The sequence below is a fragment of the Oncorhynchus masou genome, unplaced genomic scaffold, assembly GCF_036934945.1.
Source record: "Oncorhynchus masou masou isolate Uvic2021 unplaced genomic scaffold, UVic_Omas_1.1 unplaced_scaffold_2035, whole genome shotgun sequence".
NCBI lineage: Eukaryota > Metazoa > Chordata > Actinopteri > Salmoniformes > Salmonidae > Oncorhynchus > Oncorhynchus masou.
The window spans coordinates 1-18993 of NW_027008524.1; the positions used below are offsets into that span (position 1 = coordinate 1).

At 43.4% G+C, this 18993-nt stretch overlaps 1 protein-coding gene across 1 annotated transcript in view; it reads right to left on the minus strand.

The window, feature by feature from the left end:
- Nucleotides 1-12658: 12658 nt before the first annotated feature.
- The window catches only part of LOC135532802 (metalloprotease TIKI1-like), a gene marked incomplete at its 5' end in the record, with an annotated part of 68836 nt that continues 62501 nt past the window's right edge, over nucleotides 12659-18993 (minus strand). The window contains one exon of the mRNA XM_064960238.1: nucleotides 12659-12753. Coding sequence (XP_064816310.1) covers nucleotides 12659-12753 — 95 coding nt within the window. The remainder of the gene's footprint in view (nucleotides 12754-18993) is intronic.

The following is an 18993-nucleotide window of genomic DNA, read 5'->3' on the forward strand; positions in this document are numbered from 1 at the left end:
CAAATCCCCGAGATGACAAGGTACAAAATCTGTCATTCTGCCCCTGAACAGGCAGTTAACCCACTGTTCCTAGGCCGTCATTGAAAATAAGAATTTGTTCTTAACTGACTTGCCTAGTTAAATAAAGGTAAAAAATTAAAAAATAAAAATATATACCATCAGTCACTATATACCACCAGTCACTATGTAGCACCAGTCTGACGTGTCACAACCATCATTTGAAGACAAATGGGAACTGAAAAAACAGGTCTAATCATGTCATTGATGTTCAGGTCGGAAAGACGGAGCCCGAGAAAGATGCCAGAGTTTCCGACTTGGAATTCAAAGTTGGATGAATATTTTACCAGTCGGACCTCGTTTCTTCCCCGTTATATTGAATGTGGCATTGAGTCTGAACATTCAGAACCTTCTGTCAATTACAACAGAGTACGAGCAGCGCAAATCAACATTTAAACCCCATGTGTGGAGTGGAGGAGCTTTGTGGAGTGGAGGAGCTGTGTGGAGTGGAGGGGCTGTGTGGAGTGGAGCAGCTGTGTGGAGTGGAGGAGCTGTGTGGAGTGGAGCGGCTGTGTGGCGTGGAGGAGCTGTGTGGAGTGGAGGGGCTGTGTGGAGTGGAGCGGCTGTGTGGAGTGGAGGAGCTGTGTGGAGTGGAGGAGCTGTGTGGAGTGGAGCGGCTGTGTGGAGTGGAGGAGCTGTGTGGAGTGGAGGAGCTGTGTGGAGTGGAGGGGCTGTGTGGAGTGGAGGAGCTGTGTGGAGTGGAGGAGCTGTGTGGAGTGGAGGAGCTGTGTGGAGTGGAGGAGCTGTGTGGAGTGGAGGAGCTGTGTGGAGTGGAGGGGCTGTGTGGAGTGTAGGAGCTGTGTGGAGTGGAGGAGCTGTGTGGAGTGGAGGAGCTGTGTGGAGTGGAGGGGCTGTGTGGAGTGGAGGAGCTGTGTGGAGTGGAGGAGCTGTGTGGAGGGTGGAGGAGCTGTGTGGAGTGGAGGAGCTGTGTGGAGTGGAGGGGCTGTGTGGAGTGGAGGAGCTGTGTGGAGTGGAGGAGCTGTGTGGAGTGGAGGAGCTGTGTGGAGTGGAGGGGCTGTGTGGAGTGGTGGGGCTGTGTGGAGTGGAGGAGCTGTGTGGAGTGGAGGAGCTGTGTGGAGTGGAGGGGCTGTGTGGAGTGGTGGGGCAGCTGTGTGGAGTGGAGGAGCTGTGTGGAGTGGAGGGGCAGTGTGGAGTGGAGGAGCTGTGTGGAGTGGAGGGGTTGTGTGGAGTGGAGGAGCTGTGTGGAGTGGAGGAGCTGTGTGGAGTAGAGCGGCTGTGTGGAGTGGAGGAGCTGTGTGGAGTGGAGGAGCTGTGTAGAGTGGAGGAGCTGTGTGGAGTGGAGGAGCTGTGTGGAGTGGAGGGGCTGTGTGGAGTGGAGGGGCTGTGTGGAGTGGAGGAGCTGTGTGGAGTGGAGGGGCTGTGTGGAGTGGAGGGGCTGTGTGGAGTGGAGGAGCTGTGTGGAGTGGAGGAGCTGTGTGGAGTGGAGGAGCTGTGTAGTCTAACCTACTGCTCTGAACACACAGTCCATTCAGCTTGTAAATGTTTGAATTTACAAGAACCCTTGGGATGTTCTGCAGTTGATTATGTGGATAAGGCCTGTTCAGGCTACGGGCTTTAGAGCTTTTCGGTCATTTTACCCACAACGAGGAATTTGTACGCAACTACAAATTGTCAAATATTTCACAATGACCAATGAGGAATTGACTGGGCTGGCAGGTAGCCAGGCGGGGTGTTGGGGGCAGTAACCCGAAAGGTTGTTGGTTCGAAGGGGACGAGATGAAAAAACTGTCAGTGTGCCTTTGAGGATGGCACTTCAACCCTAATTACTCCTGTCAGTCGCTCTGGATAAGAATGTATACTAAATGTAAAAACATTACATGTTTTTGTCCTTTGTTATAATGTGTTTAATGTGTACAATATAATTGTAGTGTGTATAATTTGCAGTAATTATTTAGTCGGTGCATTAATGTGTTCTGTATAATTATAATGTGTATACTAAAATGTATAATGTGTATACTAACCTGTATAATGTGTATACTAACATGTATAATGTGTATACTAACATGTATAATGTGTATACTAACATGTATAATGTGTATACTAACCTGTATAATGTGTATACTAACATGTATAATGTGTATACTAACATGTATAATGTGTATACTAACATGTATAATGTGTATACTAACATGTATAATGTGTATACTAACATGTATAATGTGTATACTAACCTGTATAATGTGTATACTAACATGTATAATGTGTATACTAACATGTATAATGCGTATACTAACCTGTATAATGGGTATACTAACATGTATAATGTGTATACTAACATGTATAATGTGTATACTAACCTGTATAATGTGTATACTAACATGTATAATGTGTATACTAACATGTATAATGTGTATACTAACATGTATAATGTGTATACTAACATGTATAATGTGTATACTAACCTGTATAATGTGTATACTAACATGTATAATGTGTATACTAACATGTATAATGTGTATACTAACCTGTATAATGTGTATACTAACCTGTATAATGTGTATACTAACATGTATAATGTGTATACTAACCTGTATAATGTGTATACTAACATGTATAATGTGTATACTAACCTGTATAATGTGTATACTAACATGTATAATGTGTATACTAACATGTATAATGTGTATACTAACATGTATAATGTGTATACTAACATGTATAATGTGTATACTAACATGTATAATGTGTATACTAACATGTATAATGTGTATACTAACATGTATAATGTATACTAACCTGTATAATGTGTATACTAACATGTATAATGTGTATACTAACATGTATAATGTGTATACTAACATGTATAATGTGTATACTAACATGTATAATGTGTATACTAACATGTATAATGTGTATACTAACCTGTATAATGTGTATACTAACATGTATAATGTGTATACTAACATGTATAATGCGTATACTAACCTGTATAATGGGTATACTAACATGTATAATGTGTATACTAACATGTATAATGTGTATACTAACCTGTATAATGTGTATACTAACATGTATAATGTGTATACTAACATGTATAATGTGTATACTAACATGTATAATGTGTATACTAACATGTATAATGTGTATACTAACATGTATAATGTGTATACTAACATGTATAATGTGTATACTAACATGTATAATGTGTATACTAACCTGTATAATGTGTATACTAACATGTATAATGTGTATACAAACCTGTATAATGTGTATACTAACATGTATAATGTGTATACTAACATGTATAATGTATACTAACATGTATAATGTGTATATTCATGTGCAGGGATTATGTATCCCTGAAACTATAAGGGTGTGAAATGTGTATACAGGTGTAAAGGTGTATAAGGGTGTTAAAGGTGTTTAAAGGTGTACATCTCCACCCCGCTGATCCTCAACACTGGGGCCCCACAAGAGTGCGTTCTGAGCCCTCTCCTGTACTCCCTGTTCACCCACGACTGCGTGGCCACGCACGCCTCCAACTCAATCATCAAGTTTGAGGACGACACAACAGTGGTAGGCTTGATTACCAACAACGACGAGACGGCCTACAGGGAGGAGGTGAGGGCCCTCGAAGTGTGGTGTCAGGAAAATAACCTCACACTCAACGTCAACAAAACTAAGGAGATGATTGTGGACTTCGGGAAACAGCAGAGGGAACACCCCCCTATCCACATCGATGGAACAGTAGTGGAGAGGGTAGTATGTTTTAAGTTCCTCGGCATACACATCACAGACAAACTGAATTGGTCCACCCACACAGACAGCATCGTGAAGAAGGTGCAGCAGCGCCTCTTCAACCTCAGGAGGCTGAAGAAATTTGGCTTGTCACCAAAAGCACTCACAAACTTCTACAGATGCACAATCGAGAGCATCCTGGCGGGCTGTATCACCGCCTGGTACGGCAACTGCTCCGCCCAAAACCGTAAGGCTCTCCAGAGGGTAGTGAGGTCTGCACAACGCATCACCGGGGCAAACTACCTGCCCTCCAGGGCACCTACACCACCCGATGTCACAGAAAGGCCATAAAGATCATCAAGGACAGCAACCACCCGAGCCACTGCCTGTTCACCCCGCTATCATCCAGAAGGCGAGGTCAGTACAGGTGCATCAAAGCTGGGACCGAGAGACTGAAAAACAGCTTCTATCTCAAGGCCATCAGACTGTTAAACAGCCACCACTAACATTGAGTGGCTGCTGCCAACACACTGACTCAACTCCAGCCAAATTTCATAATGGGAATTGATGGGAAATGATGTAAAATATATCACTAGCCACTTTAAACAATGCTACCTAATATAATGTTTACATACCCTACATTATTCATCTCATATGTATACGTATATACTGTACTCTATATCATCTACTGCATCTTTATGTAATACATGTATCACTAGCCACTTAACTATGCCACTTTGTTTACATACTCATCTCATATGTATATACTGTACTCGATACCATCTACTGTATCTTGCCTATGCCGCTCTGTACCATCACTCATTCATATATCTTTATGTACATATTCTTTATCCCCCTACACGTGTGTATAAGACAGTAGTTTTGGAATTGTTAGTTAGATTACTTGTTGGTTATTACTGCATTGTCGGAACTAGAAGCACAAGCATTTCGCTACACTCGCATTAACATCTGCTAACCATGTGTATGTGACATTTTTTTTTTTTTGGTTTGATTTGATTAAGGGTGTGTAATGTGTATAACGGTGTATAAAGGTGTTTAAGGGTGTGTAAGGGTGTGTAAAGGTGTATAAAGGTGTTTAAGGGTGTATAAGGGTGTTTAAGGGTGTATAAAGGTGTTTAAGGGTGTATAAGGGTGTGTAAGGGTGTGTAAAGGTGTATAAAGGTGTGGAAGGGTGTATAAGGGTCTATAAGGGTGTGTAAGGGTGTATAAAGGTGTTTAAGGGTGTATAAGGGTGTGTAAGGGTGTATAAAGGTGTATAAGGGTGTATAAAGATGTGTAAGTGTGTATAATGTTGTATAAGAGTGTAACGGTGTGTAAGGGTGTATAAGGGTGTATAAGGTTGTATAAGGGTGTATAAAGATGTATAAGGTTGTATAAGGGTGTAAAAGAGTGTAAAGGTGTATAAGGGTGTATAAGGGTGTATAAGGGTGTAAAGGTGTAACGGTGTGTAAGGGTGTATAAGGTTGTATAAGAGTGTAAGGGTGTAACGGTGTGTAAGGGTGTATAAAGGTGTATAAAGGTGTGTAAAGGTGTATAAGGGTGTATAAGGTTGTATAAGAGTGTAACGGTGTGTAAGGGTGTATAAGGTTGTATAAGGGTGTATAAGGTTGTATAAGGGTGTATAAAGGTGTATAAGGTTGTATAAGGGTTTAAAAGAGTGTAAAGGTGTATAAGGGTGTATAAGGGTGTAAAGGTGTAACGGTGTGTAAGTGTGTATAAGGTTGTATAAGAGTGTAAGTGTTCAAGGGTGTATAAGGGTGTATAAAGGAGTATAACAGTGTGTAAGGGTGTATAAGGGTGTAAAATAGTGTAAAGGTGTATAAGGGTGTATAAGGGTGTATAAAGGTGTATAAAGATGTGTAAAGGTTGTATAAGAGTGTAAAGGTGTAACGGTGTGTAAGGGTGTATAAAGGTGTGTAAAGGTGTGTAAGGGTGTATAAGGTTGTATAAGAGTGTAAGGGTGTATAAGGGTGTATAAGGGTGTATAAAGGTGTATAAAGGTGTGTAAAGGTTGTATAAGAGTGTAAAGGTGTAACGGTGTGTAAGGGTGTATAAGGGTGTATAAGGGTGTATAAGATGTATAAGGGTGTATAAGATGTTAAAGGTGTACAAGGGTGTATATTAGGCTATGTACTACCTACATAGTCTAATGTTCCCCATGTCTACATAAGTCTACATTAGGGGGTATTAATAAGGGTTAATTTTAATGCAATAATGAGCTGTAGAAATATGAATATTTTAGCAGAGAATGAGTTAAATAAAAGGTGTAATTGCGGCAGAATTTTCAGATGATTTGCAGACAACATTTTTCAAAACAGTCCGAGCAGAACGGAGCAGACATCTGGTTCTGGTTTACGGGTGAAATTACACCAACTAGGAGAAGTGGCCATACTGGGAAATTATTCCCAATTGAAATCCAGTTGGTGAAACAGAGAGACAAAAATAAAGAAATCCCACACAGGCCTCATGGGGTTGGCTGCAATATGAATCACAATGGCCTCATGGGGTTGGCTGAATCACACAGGCCTCAGGGGGTTGGCTGAATCACACAGGCCTCAGGGGGTTGGCTGAATCACACAGGCCTCAGGGGGTTGGCTGCAGTATGAATCACACAGGCCTCAGGGGGTTGGCTGCAGTATGAATCACACAGGCCTCATGGGGTTGGCTGCAGTATGAATCACACAGGCCTCAGGGGGTTGGCTGAATCACACAGGCCTCAGGGGGTTGGCTGCAGTATGAATCACACAGGCCTCAGGGGGTTGGCTGCAGTATGAATCACACAGGCCTCATGGGGTTGGCTGCAGTATGAATCACACAGGCCTCAGGGGGTTGGCTGCAGTATGAATCACACAGGCCTCAGGGGGTTGGCTGCAGTATGAATCACACAGGCCTCAGGGGGTTGGCTGAATCACACAGGCCTCAGGGCGCCGGCTGCAGTATGAATCACACAGGCCTCAGGGGGTTGGCTGCAGTATGAATCACACAGGCCTCAGGAGGTTGGCTGCAGTATGAATCACACAGGCCTCAGGGGGTTGGCTGCAGTATGAATCACACAGGCCTCAGGGGTTGGCTGCAGTATGAATCACACAGGCCTCAGGGGGTTGGCTGCAGTATGAATCACACAGGCCTCAGGGGGTTGGCTGCAGTATGAATCACGCAGGCCTCAGGGGGTTGGCTGCAGTATGAATCACACAGTCCTCAGGGGGTTGGCTGCAGTATGAATCACACAGGCCTCAGGGGGTTGGCTGCAGTATGAATCACACAGGCCTCAGGGGGTTGGCTGAATCACGCAGGCCTCAGGGAGTTGGCTGCAGTATGAATCACACAGGCCTCAGGGGGTTGGCTGCAGTATGAATCACACAGGCCTCAGGGGGTTGGCTGCAGTATGAATCACACAGGCCTCTGTACATCTCTCTGTATATCTGTATATATATCCAGAGAGAGAGGGAGGAGGGGTAGTCAGAAGAGAGAGGGAGGAGGGGTAGTCAGAAGTGAGGGAGGAGGGGTAGTCAGAAGAGAGGGAGGAGGGGTAGTCAGAAGAGAGGGAGGAGGGGTAGTCAGAAGAGAGAGGGAGGAGGGGTAGTCAGAAGATAGAGGGAGGAGGTGTAGTCAGAGAGAGAGCGAGGAGGGGTAGTCAGAGAGAGAGGGAGGAGGGGTAGTCAGAAGAGATAGGGAGGAGGGGTAGTTAGAGCGAGAGAGGGAGGAGGGATAGTCAGAGGGAGAGAGGGGTAGTCAGAGAGAAAGAGAGGAGGGGCAGTCAGAGAGAGAGGAAGGAGGGGTAGTCAGAGTGAGAGAGGGAGAGAGGGGTAGTCAGAGGGAGAGAGGAAGGAGGGGTAGTCAGAGGGAGAGAGGAAGGAGGGGTAGTCAAGAAAGAGAGGAGGGGTAGTCAGAGAGAGAGAGGAGGGGTAGTCAGAGAGAGAGAGAGAGAGAGAGGAGGGGTAGTCAGAGAGAGAGAGATAGGGAGGGGTAGTCAGAGAGCGCGAGAGAGAGAGAGAGAGAGAGAGAGAGAGAGAGGAGGGGTAGTCAGAGAGAGAGAGAGAGAGAGGAGGGGTAGTCAGAGGGAGAAAGAGAGGGGAGGGGTAGTTAGAGAAAGAGAGAGAGAGGAGGGGTAGTCAGAGAGAGAGAGAGAGGGGAGGGGTAGTCAGAGAGAGAGAGGAAGGAGGGGTAGTCAGAGGGAGAGAGGAAGGAGGGGTAGTCAGAGGGAGAGAGGAAGGAGGGGTAGTCAGAGGGAGAGGAGGGGTAGTCAGGAAGGAGAGGCGGGGTAGTCAGAGAGAGAGAGAGAAGATGGGTAGTCAGAGGGAGAGAAAGAGAGAGAGAGAAAGAAGGGGTAGTCAGAGGGAGAGGGGAGAGAGAGAGAAAGGAGGGGTAGTCAAAGAGAGAGAGAGAGGGAGAGAGGAGGGGTAGTCAGAGGGAGAGAGAGGAGGGGTAGTCAGAGAGAGAGAGAGAGAGAAAGGAGGGGTATGTACAGACTCAGTGAGCATAGCCATACTATTGAGAAAGGCTGCAGTAGGCAGACATGGCTCTCAAGAGAAGACAGGCTATGTGCTCACTGCCCACAAAATGAGGTGGAAACTGAGCTGCACTTCCTAACCTCCTGCCAAATGTATAACCATATTAGAGAGACATATTTCCCTCAGATCACACAGACCCACAAAGAATTCAAAAACAAATCCAATTTTGATAAACTCCCATATCTACTGGGTGAAATACCACAGTGTGCCATCACAGCAGCAAGATTTGTGACCTGTTGCCACGAGAAAAGGGCAACCAGTGAAGAACAAACACTGTCATGGCGTTGGCCTGAGGGGGAGGTTTATGACCCCCATAAAATACCTTTCCCCGTTTTCCTCTCTCTACTCTACCAATGTGACTATTGAAAATCCCTTTGTTAACGTGGAGAGTCTGGTGACATCAGAAGGTGGGAAACGGAACCCTATTTGGGTAATCCAACCAGTTGAAAATATGCGTTGGGGCTTAATGAATATGATGTCAGTTCAGTTGGCGTCTGAGACATGATTACTGATAATAGGATGACATAAACCGTATCTCGGAAAGTCTACACATTCTAGTTATCAGATTCACATGGAATTGTTGTATAATTTAAATGTTTAAATATGAAACTATTTGTGAAAAGATTAAATTTAATTTTAGCTCCTAAATGAGAGAAGTAGTTTTTCATGAGTGGACTATGCTCAACTCAGTGACTCCGCCCATGTGAACAGACATTGGTTGTAAACTCTGCCAACTCAGTGGCCCCGCCCATGTGAACAGACGCTGGTTGTAAACTATGAAACACGGCCCTCTCTCCCAATCCTATATAAGCCTCTTTACGAAAATGTAACGATCTGTTCCAAGGACGTGAGGACTTACCATCCCCACGTTGAAAGGACAAAGACCACCTACAGAACTAAGCCAACCTCAGCAAGAACGCAATTGGTATCAAATTACAATGTGAAGGTGATGACCTACACGCCGGAAGGATACATTTCGAGACAGAATATGAGCTTAAAAGTATGGCATCTTGGTATCTTTGAACTCTTATTCACTCCATAAGTGATACCTCCTAGCCGTTGAGTTAGCAGCTGTAAACGTGGGCTTGGAAAGGACGGATGACGTATCCATTCTAACACGTTTTATCACTTAATCCGAAGTAGACAAAAACACGACAACAACAACACAGTAAACATTGTAAATACAACCTAAATTTACGTTTGCTTGTTTTCCCTTTTGTACTTAAACTATTTGTACATCGTTACAACACTGTATTTGGACATAATATGAGATTTGAAATGACTATTCATTTGGAAGTTCTGTGAATGTAATGTTTACTGTTCATTTTATATTGTTTATTTCACTTTTGTATATTATCTACCTCACTTGCTTTGACAATGTAAACATATCTTTCCCATAACAATAAAGCCCCTTGAATTGAAATTGAATTTAGAGAGAGAAAGATTGAGCGAGAGAGAAAGAGAGAGAGACAGAGAAAGAAGGAAAGAAAGAGAGAGGGTAGGTGGAGGGGTAGTCAGAGGGAGAGAAGGATAGAGATTGAGAGAAACTGAATAATATTAAGAAATTATATAGATGGAGGAAAGTAGTGTAGAAACCTACCAAAAAAAGAGACTCTTACCACTTCTAGGAAAATTGGAAGACACTGAACAAACAACAACATGAAGAATTATCTATCCAAACGGAGATGTGTGGATAAACCACTTCTCCAATCTTTTTGGCTCTATAACAAAGAACAAACAGCAAAAACATAAACATGATCAAATACAAATCTTAGAATCAACTATTAAAGACTACCAGAACCCACTGGATTCTCCAATTACCTTGGATGAACTACAAGACAAAATACAAACCCTCCAACCTAAAAAGGCCTGTGGTGTTGATGGTATCCTTAATGAAATCATCAAATATACAGACAACAAATTCCAACTGGCTATACTAAAACTCTTTAACATCATCCTCAGCTCTGGCATCTTCACCAATCCACAAAAGTAGAGATATATTTGACCCCAATAATTACCGTGGGATATGCGTCAACAGCAACCTTGGGAAAATCCTCTGCATTATCATTAACAGCAGACTCGTACATTTCCTCAGTGTAAACAATGTACTGAGCAAATGTCAAATTAGATTTTTAACAAATTACGTCAGACCATGTACTCACCCTGCACACCCTAATTGACAAACAAACAAACCAAAGCAAAGGCAAAGTCTTCTCATGCTTTGTTGATTTCAAAAAACCTTTCGACTCAATTTGGCATGAGGTTCTGCTATACAAATTAATGGAAAGTGATGTTGGGGGAAAACATACAACATTATAAAATCCATGTCCACAAATAACAAGTGTGCTGTTAAAGTGGACAAAGCACACCTATCTTCCCACAGTGCCGTGGGGCGAGACAGGGATGCAGCTTAACCCCCACCCTCTTCAAAATATATATCAACAAATTGGCGCGGCCACTAGAACAGTCTGCAGCACCCGGCCTCACCCTACTAGAATCTGAAGTCAAATGTCTACTGTTTGCTGATGATCTGGTGTTTCTGTTCCCAACCAAGGAGGGCCTACAGCAGCACCTAGATCTTTTGCACTGATTCTGCCAGACCTGGGCCCTGACAGTAAATCTCATTAAGACCAAAATAATGGTGTTCCCAAAAAAGGTCCAGTTGCCAGGACCACAAATACAAATTCCATCTAGACACTGTTGCCCTAGAGCACACTAAAAACTATACATACCTTGGCCTAGACATTAGCGCCACAGGTAACTTCCACAAAGCTGTGAACGATCTGGGAGACAAGGCAAGAAGGGCCTTCTATGCCATCAAAAGGAACATAAAATTCAACATACCAATTGGGATTTGGCTAAAAATACTTGAATCAGTCATAGAGCCCATTGCCCTTTATGGTTGTGAGGTCTGGGGTCCACTCACCAACCAAGACTTCACAAAATGGGACAAACACCAAATTGAGACTCTGCACACAGAATTCTGCAAAAATATCCTCCGTGTACAACGTAGAACACCAAATAATGCATGCAGAGCAGAATTAGGCCGATACCCACTAATTATCAAAATCCAGAAAAGAGCCGCTAAATTCTACAACCACCTAAAAGGAAGCGATTCCCAAGCCTTCCATAACAAAGCCATCTCCTACAGAGAGATGAACCTGGAGAGAGTCCCCTAAGCAAGCTGGTCCTGGAGCTCTGTTCACAAACACACCCTACAGAGCCCCATGACAGCAGCACAATTTGACCCAACCAAATCATGAGAAAACAAAAAGATAATTACTTACATTACATTGGAAAGAATTAACAAAAAAACAGAGCAAACTAGAATGCTATTTGTCCCTAAACAGAGAGTACACCACAGTGGCAGAATACCTGACCACTGTGACTGACTCAAAATTAAGGAAAGCTTTGACTATGTACAGACTCAGCGAGCATAGCCTTGCTATTGAGAAAGGCCGCCGTAGGCAGACATGGCTCTCAAGAGAAGACAGGCTATGTGCTCACTGCCCACAAAATGAGGTGGAAACTGAGCTGCACTTCCTAACCTCCTGCCCAATGTATGACCATATTAGAGAGACATATTTCCCTCAGATTACACAGATCCACAAAGAATTAGAAAACAAATCAGATTTTGTGTGTAAACTCCCATATCTACTGGGTGAAATTCCACAGTGTGACATCACAGCAGCAAGATTTGTGACCTGTTGCCACAAGAAAAGGGCAACCAGTGAAGAACAAACACCATTGTAAATACAACTCATATCTATGCTTATTTATTTCATCCTGTGTCCTTAACCATTTGTACATTGTAAAAACACTGTATGTATATATATATAATATGACATTTGTAATGTCTTTATTGTTTTGAAACTTCTGTATGTGTGATGTCTACTGTTAATTATTGTTTATTTCACTTTATATATTATATACCTTACTTGCTTTGGCAATGTTAACACATGTTTCCCATGCCAATAAAGCCCCTTGAATTGAATTGAATTGAATTGAGAGACAGAGAGAGACAACCCATATTTATGTTTATTTCATTTCCCTTTTGTACTATTTGTACATCGTTACAACACTGTATTTGGACATAATGTGACATTTGTAATGACTTTATTCCATTGGAACTTTTGTGAGTGTAATGTTTACTGTTCATTTTATATGGTTTATTTCACTTTTGTTTATTATCTATTTCACTGCCTTTGACAATGTAAACATATGTTTCCCATGACAATAAAACCCCTTAAATTGAAATGAAATTGAATTGAGAGTAAGGAGGTGTAGTGAAAGAGGGTGGTATAAAAGGGGATCCTGGGGAGTATAAAGGGGCGGGGGGTGTGTTGGTGAGGACAGAGAGGTGTGTACTATTACCTGCTAATGGGCTGCCCTGCAGGAGTGTGCTCCACTTCATAGCCCTGACTCCTCAGCACATCAATCACCGTGTTGTTGCCCAGGAAGTGACCTGAAATATAAACACAGTTCACTATTTCGGTCTGTGTTTCAGTCTCCCTGCGAGACACAGACAGCAGTCTAACCGCGTCACTCAGGGTGCGTCACAGACGGCCTGCTGTTCCCTTTATAGTGCACTACTTTCAACCAGATCAACCAGATCACCATGGTCCCTACATAGGGAATAGAATATGAGTAGTGAAGAGAGAGAGGAGATGAGTAGTGAAGAGAGAGAGGAGATGAGTAGTGAAGAGAGACAGAGAGGAGATGAGTAGTGAAGAGAGAGAGGAGATGAGTAGTGAAGAGAGAGAGGAGATGAGTAGTGAAGAGAGAGAGGAGATGAGTAGTGAAGAGAGAGAGGAGATGAGTAGTGAAGAGAGAGAGGAGATGAGTAGTGAAGAGAGAGAGGAGATGAGTAGTGAAGAAGAGAGAGAGGAGATGAGTAGTGAAGAGAGAGGAGATGAGTAGTGAAGAGAGAGAGGAGATGAGTAGTGAAGAGAGAGAGGAGATGAGTAGTGAAGAGAGAGAGAGGAGATGAGTAGTGAAGAGAGAGAGGAGATGAGTCGTGAAGAGAGAGAGAGAGGAGATGAGTAGTGAAGAGAGAGAGGAGATGAGTAGTGAAGAGAGAGAGGAGATGAGTAGTGAAGAGAGAGGAGATGAGTAGTGAAGAGAGAGAGGAGATGAGTAGTGAAGAGAGAGGAGATGAGTAGGGAAGAGAGAGAGGACATGAGTAGTGAAGAGAGAGAGGAGATGAGTAGTGAAGAGAGACAGAGAGGAGATGAGTAGTGAAGAGAGAGAGAGAGGAGATGAGTAGTGAAGAGAGAGAGAGAGGAGATGAGTAGTGAAGAGAGAGAGGAGATGAGAAGTGAAGAGAGAGAGAGAGGAGATGAGTAGTGAAGAGAGAGAGGAGATGAGTAGTGAAGAGAGAGAGAGAGGAGATGAGTAGTGAAGAGAGAGAGGAGATGAGTAGTGAAGAGAGAGAGAGAGGAGATGAGTAGTGAAGAGAGAGAGAGAGGAGATGAGTAGTGAAGAGAGAGAGGAGATGAGTAGTGAAGAGAGAGAGGAGATGAGTAGTGAAGAGAGAGAGGAGATGAGTAGTGAAGAGAGAGAGGAGATGAGTAGTGGAGAGAGAGAGGAGATGAGTAGTGAAGAGAGAGAGGAGATGAGTAGTGAAGAGAGAGAGGAGATGAGTAGTGAAGAGAGAGAGGAGATGAGTAGTGGAGAGAGAGAGAGGAGATGAGTAGTGAAGAGAGAGAGAGAGAGAGAGAGAGAGAGAGGAGATGAGTAGTGAAGAGAGAGAGGAGATGAGTAGTGAAGAGAGAGAGGAGATGAGTAGTGGAGAGAGAGAGGAGATGAGTAGTGAAGAGAGAGAGGAGATGAGTAGTGAAGAGAGAGAGGAGATGAGTAATGAAGAGAGAGAGAGAGGAGATGAGTAGTGAAGAGAGAGAGGAGATGAGTAGTGAAGAGAGAGAGGAGATGAGTAGTGAAGAGAGAGAGAGGAGATGAGTAGTGAAGAGAGAGGGGAGATGAGTAGTGAAGAGAGAGAGAGAGAGAGAGAAAGGAGATGAGTAGTGAAGAGAGAAAGGAGATGAGTAGTGGAGAGAGAGAGGAGATGAGTAGTGAAGAGAGAGAGGAGATGAGTAGTGGAGAGAGAGAGGAGATGAGTAGTGAATAGAGAGAGAGGAGATGAGTAGTGAAGAGAGAGAGGATATGAGTAGTGAAGAGAGAGAGAGGAGATGAGTAGTGAAGAGAGAGAGAGAGAGAGGAGATGAGTAGTGAAGAGAGAGGAGATGAGTAGTGAAGAGAGAGAGAGATGAGTATGAAGAGAGAGAGAGGAGATGAGTAGTGAAGAGAGAGAGAGGAGATGAGTAGTGAAGAGAGAGAGAGAGAGGAGATGAGTAGTGAAGAGAGAGAGGAGATGAGTAGTGGAGAGAGAGGAGATGAGTAGTGAAGAGAGAGAGGAGATGAGTAGTGAAGAGAGAGAGGATATGAGTAGTGAAGAGAGAGAGAGGAGATGAGTAGTGAAGAGAGAGAGAGAGAGAGGAGATGAGTAGTGAAGAGAGAGAGGAGATGAGTAGTGAAGAGAGAGAGGAGATGAGTAGTGAAGAGAGAGAGAGGAGATGAGTAGTGAAGAGAGAGAGAGAGAGGAGATGAGTAGTGAAAGAGAGAGAGAGAGGAGATGAGTAGTGAAGAGAGAGAGGAGATGAGTAGTGAAGAGAGAGAGGAGATGAGTGGTGAAGAGAGAGAGGTGATGAGTAGTGAAGAGAGAGAGAGAGAGAGGAGATGAGTAGTGAAGAGGAGATGAGTAGTGGAGAGAGAGAGGAGATGAGTGAAGAGAGAGAGAGGAGATGAGTAGTGAAGAGAGAGAGGATATGAGTAGTGAAGAGAGAGAGGAGATGAGTAGTGAAGAGAGAGAGAGAGAGAGAGGAGATGAGTAGTGAAGAGAGAGAGGAGATGAGTAGTGAAGAGAGAGAGGAGATGAGTAGTGAAGAGAGAGAGAGGAGATGAGTAGTGAAGAGAGAGAGAGAGAGGAGATGAGTAGTGAAGAGAGAGAGAGAGGAGATGAGTAGTGAAGAGAGAGAGGAGATGAGTAGTGAAGAGAGAGGAGATGAGTGGTGAGAGAGAGAGGAGATGAGTAGTGAAGAGAGAGAGAGGAGATGAGTAGTGAAGAGAGAGAGGAGATGAGTAGTGAAGAGAGAGAGAGGAGATGAGTAGTGAAGAGAGAGAGGAGATGAGTAGTGAAGAGAGAGAGGATATGAGTAGTGAAGAGAGAGAGGAGATGAGTAGTGAAGAGAGAGAGAGGAGATGATTAGTGAAGAGAGAGAGGAGATGAGTAGTGAAGAGAGAGAGGAGATGAGTAGTGAAGAGAGAGAGGAGATGAGTAGTGAAGAGAGAGAGGAGATGAGTAGTGAAGAGAGAGAGGAGATGAGTAGTGAAGAGAGAGAGAGGTGATGAGTAGTGAAGAGAGAGAGAGGAGATGAGTAGTGAAGAGAGAGAGGAGATGTGTAGTGAAGAGAGAAAGGAGATGAGTAGTGGAGAGAGAGGAGATGAGTAGTGAAGAGAGAGAGGAGATGAGTAGTGAAGAGAGAGAGGGAGGAGATGAGTAGTGAAGAGAGAGAGGAGATGAGTAGTGAAGAGAGAGAGGGAGGAGATGAGTAGTGAAGAGAGAGAGGAGATGAGTAGTGAAGAGAGAGAGAGGAGATGAGTAGTGAAGAGAGAGAGAGGAGATGAGTAGTGAAGAGAGAGAGAGAGGAGATGAGTAGTGAAGAGAGAGAGGAGATGAGTAGTGAGAGAGAGAGGAGATGAGTAGTGAAGAGAGAGAGGAGATGAGTAGTGAAAAGAGAGAGAGGAGATGAGTAGTGAAGAGAGAGAGAGGAGATGAGTAGTGAAGAGAGAGAGGAGATGAGTAGTGAAGAGAGAGGAGATGAGTAGTGAAGAGAGAGAGGAGATGAGTAGTGAAGAGAGAGAGGAGATGAGTAGTGCTCTGTCGCACGCTGGGTATGTACATAGTCAATGGTAGGCTTCGAGGGGACTCCTATGGTAGGTACACCTACAGCTCATCTCTTGGCAGTAGTACTGTAGACTACTTTATCACTGACCTCAACCCAGAGTCTCTCAGAGCGTTCACAGTCAGCCCACTGACACCCCTATCAGACCACAGCAAAATCACAGTCTACCTAAACAGAGCAATACTCAATCATGAGGCATCAAAGCCAAAGGAACTGAGTAACATTGAGAAATGCTATAGATGGAAGGAATGCAGTTTGGAAACCTACCAAAAAACAATTAGGCAACAACAAATTCAATCCCTTTTAGACAATTTCCTGGGTAAAACGTTCCACTGTAATAGTGAAGGTGTAAACTTGGCAGTAGAAAATCTTAACAGTATATTTGACCTCTCAGCTTCCCTATCAAATCTAAAAATCTCAAATAGAAAACCAAAGAAAATTAACAACAATGACAAATGGTTTGATGAAGAATGCAAAAATCTAAGAAAGAAATTGAGAAACCTGTCCAACCAAAAACATAGAGACCCGGAAAACCTGAGTCTACGCCTTCACTATGGTGAATCACTAAAACAATACAGAAATACACTACGGAAAAAGAAGGAACAGCATGTCAGAAATCAGCTCAATGTAATTGAAGAATCCATAGACTCTAACCACTTCTGGGAAAATTGGAAAACACTAAACAAACAACAACACGAAGAATTATCTATCCAAAATGGAGATGTATGGGTAAACCACTTCTCCAATCTTTTTGGCTCTATAACAAAGAATAAAGAGCAAAAACATATACATGATCAAATACAGATCTTAGAATCAACTATTAAAGACTACCAGAACCCACTGGATTCTCCAATTACATTGAATGAGTTACAGGACAAAATAAAAACCCTCCAACCCAAAAAGGCCTGTGGTGTTGATGGTATCCTCAATGAAATGATCAAATATACAGACAACAAATTCCAATTGGCTATACTAAAACTCTTTAACATCATCCTTAGCTCTGGCATCTTCCCCAATATTTGGAACCAAGGACTGATCACCCCAATCCACAAAAATGGAGACAAATTTGACCCCAATAACTACCGTGGAATATGCGTCAACAGTAACCTTGGGAAAATCCTCTGCATTATCATTAACAGCAGACTCGTGCACTTCCTCAATGAAAACAATGTACTGAGCAAATGTCAAATTGGCTTTTTACCAAATTACCGTACAACAGACCATGTATTCACCCTGCACACCCTAATTGACAACCAAACAAACCAAAACAAAGGCAAAGTCTTCTCATGCTTTGTTGATTTCAAAAAAGCCTTCGACTCAATTTGGCATGAGGGTCTGCTATACAAACTGATGGAAAGTGGTGTTGGGGGTAAAACATACGACATCATAAAATCCATGTACACAAACAACAAGTGTGCGGTTAAAATTGGCAAAACACACACATTTCTTCACACAGGGTCGTGGGGTTAGACAGGGATGCAGCTTAAGCCCCACCCTCTTCAACATATATATCAACGAACTGGCACGGGCACTAGAAAAGTCTGCAGCACCCGGCCTCACCCTACTAGAATCTGAAGTCAAATGTCTGCTGTTTGCTGATGATCTGGTGCTTCTGTCACCAACCAAGGAGGGCCTACAGCAGCACCTAGATCTTATGCACAGATTCTGTCAGACCTGGGCCCTGACAGTAAATCTCAGTAAGACCAAAATAATGGTGTTCCAAAAAAGGTCCAGTCACCAGGACCACAAATACAAATTCCATCTAGACACTGTTGCCCTACAGCACACAAAAAACTATACATACCTTGGCCTAAACATCAGCGCCACAGGTAACTTCCACAAAGCTGTGAACAATCTGAGAGACAAGGCAAGAAGGGCATTCTATGCCATCAAAAGGAACATAAATTTCAACATACCAATTAGGATTTGGCTAAAAATACTTGAATCAGTCATAGAGCCCATTGCCCTTTATGGTTGTGAGGTCTGGGGTCCGCTCACCAACCAAGACTTTACAAAATGGGACAAACACCAAATTGAGACTCTGCACGCAGAATTCTGCAAAAATATCCTCCGTGTACAACGTAGAACACCAAATAGTGCATGCAGAGCAGAATTAGGCCGATACCCACTAATTATCAAAATCCAGAAAAGAGCTGTTAAATTCTATAACCACCTAAAAGGAAGCGATTCCCAAACCTTCCACAACAAAGCCATCACCTACAGAGAGATGAACCTGGAGAAGAGTCCCTAAGCAAGCTGGTCCTGGGGCTCTGTTCACAAACACAAACACACCCTACAGAGCCCCATGACAGCAGCACAATTAGACCCAACCAAATCATGAGAAAACAAAAAGATAATTACTTGACACATTGGAAAGAATTAACAAAAAACAGAGCAAACTAGAATGCTATTTGGCCCTACACAGAGAGTACACAGCGGCAGAATACCTGACCACTGTGACTGACCCAAAATTAAGGAAAGCTTTGACTATGTACAGACTCAGCGAGCATAGCCTTGCTATTGAGAAAGGCCGCCGTAGGCAGACATGGCTCTCAAGAGAAGACAGGCTATGTGCTCACTGCCCACAAAATGAGGTGGAAACTGAGCTGCACTTCCTAACCTCCTGCCCAATGTATGACCATATTAGAGAGACATATTTCCCTCAGATTACACAGATCCACAAAGAATTCGAAAACAAATCCAATTTTGAAAAACTCCCATATCTACTGGGTGAAATTCCACAG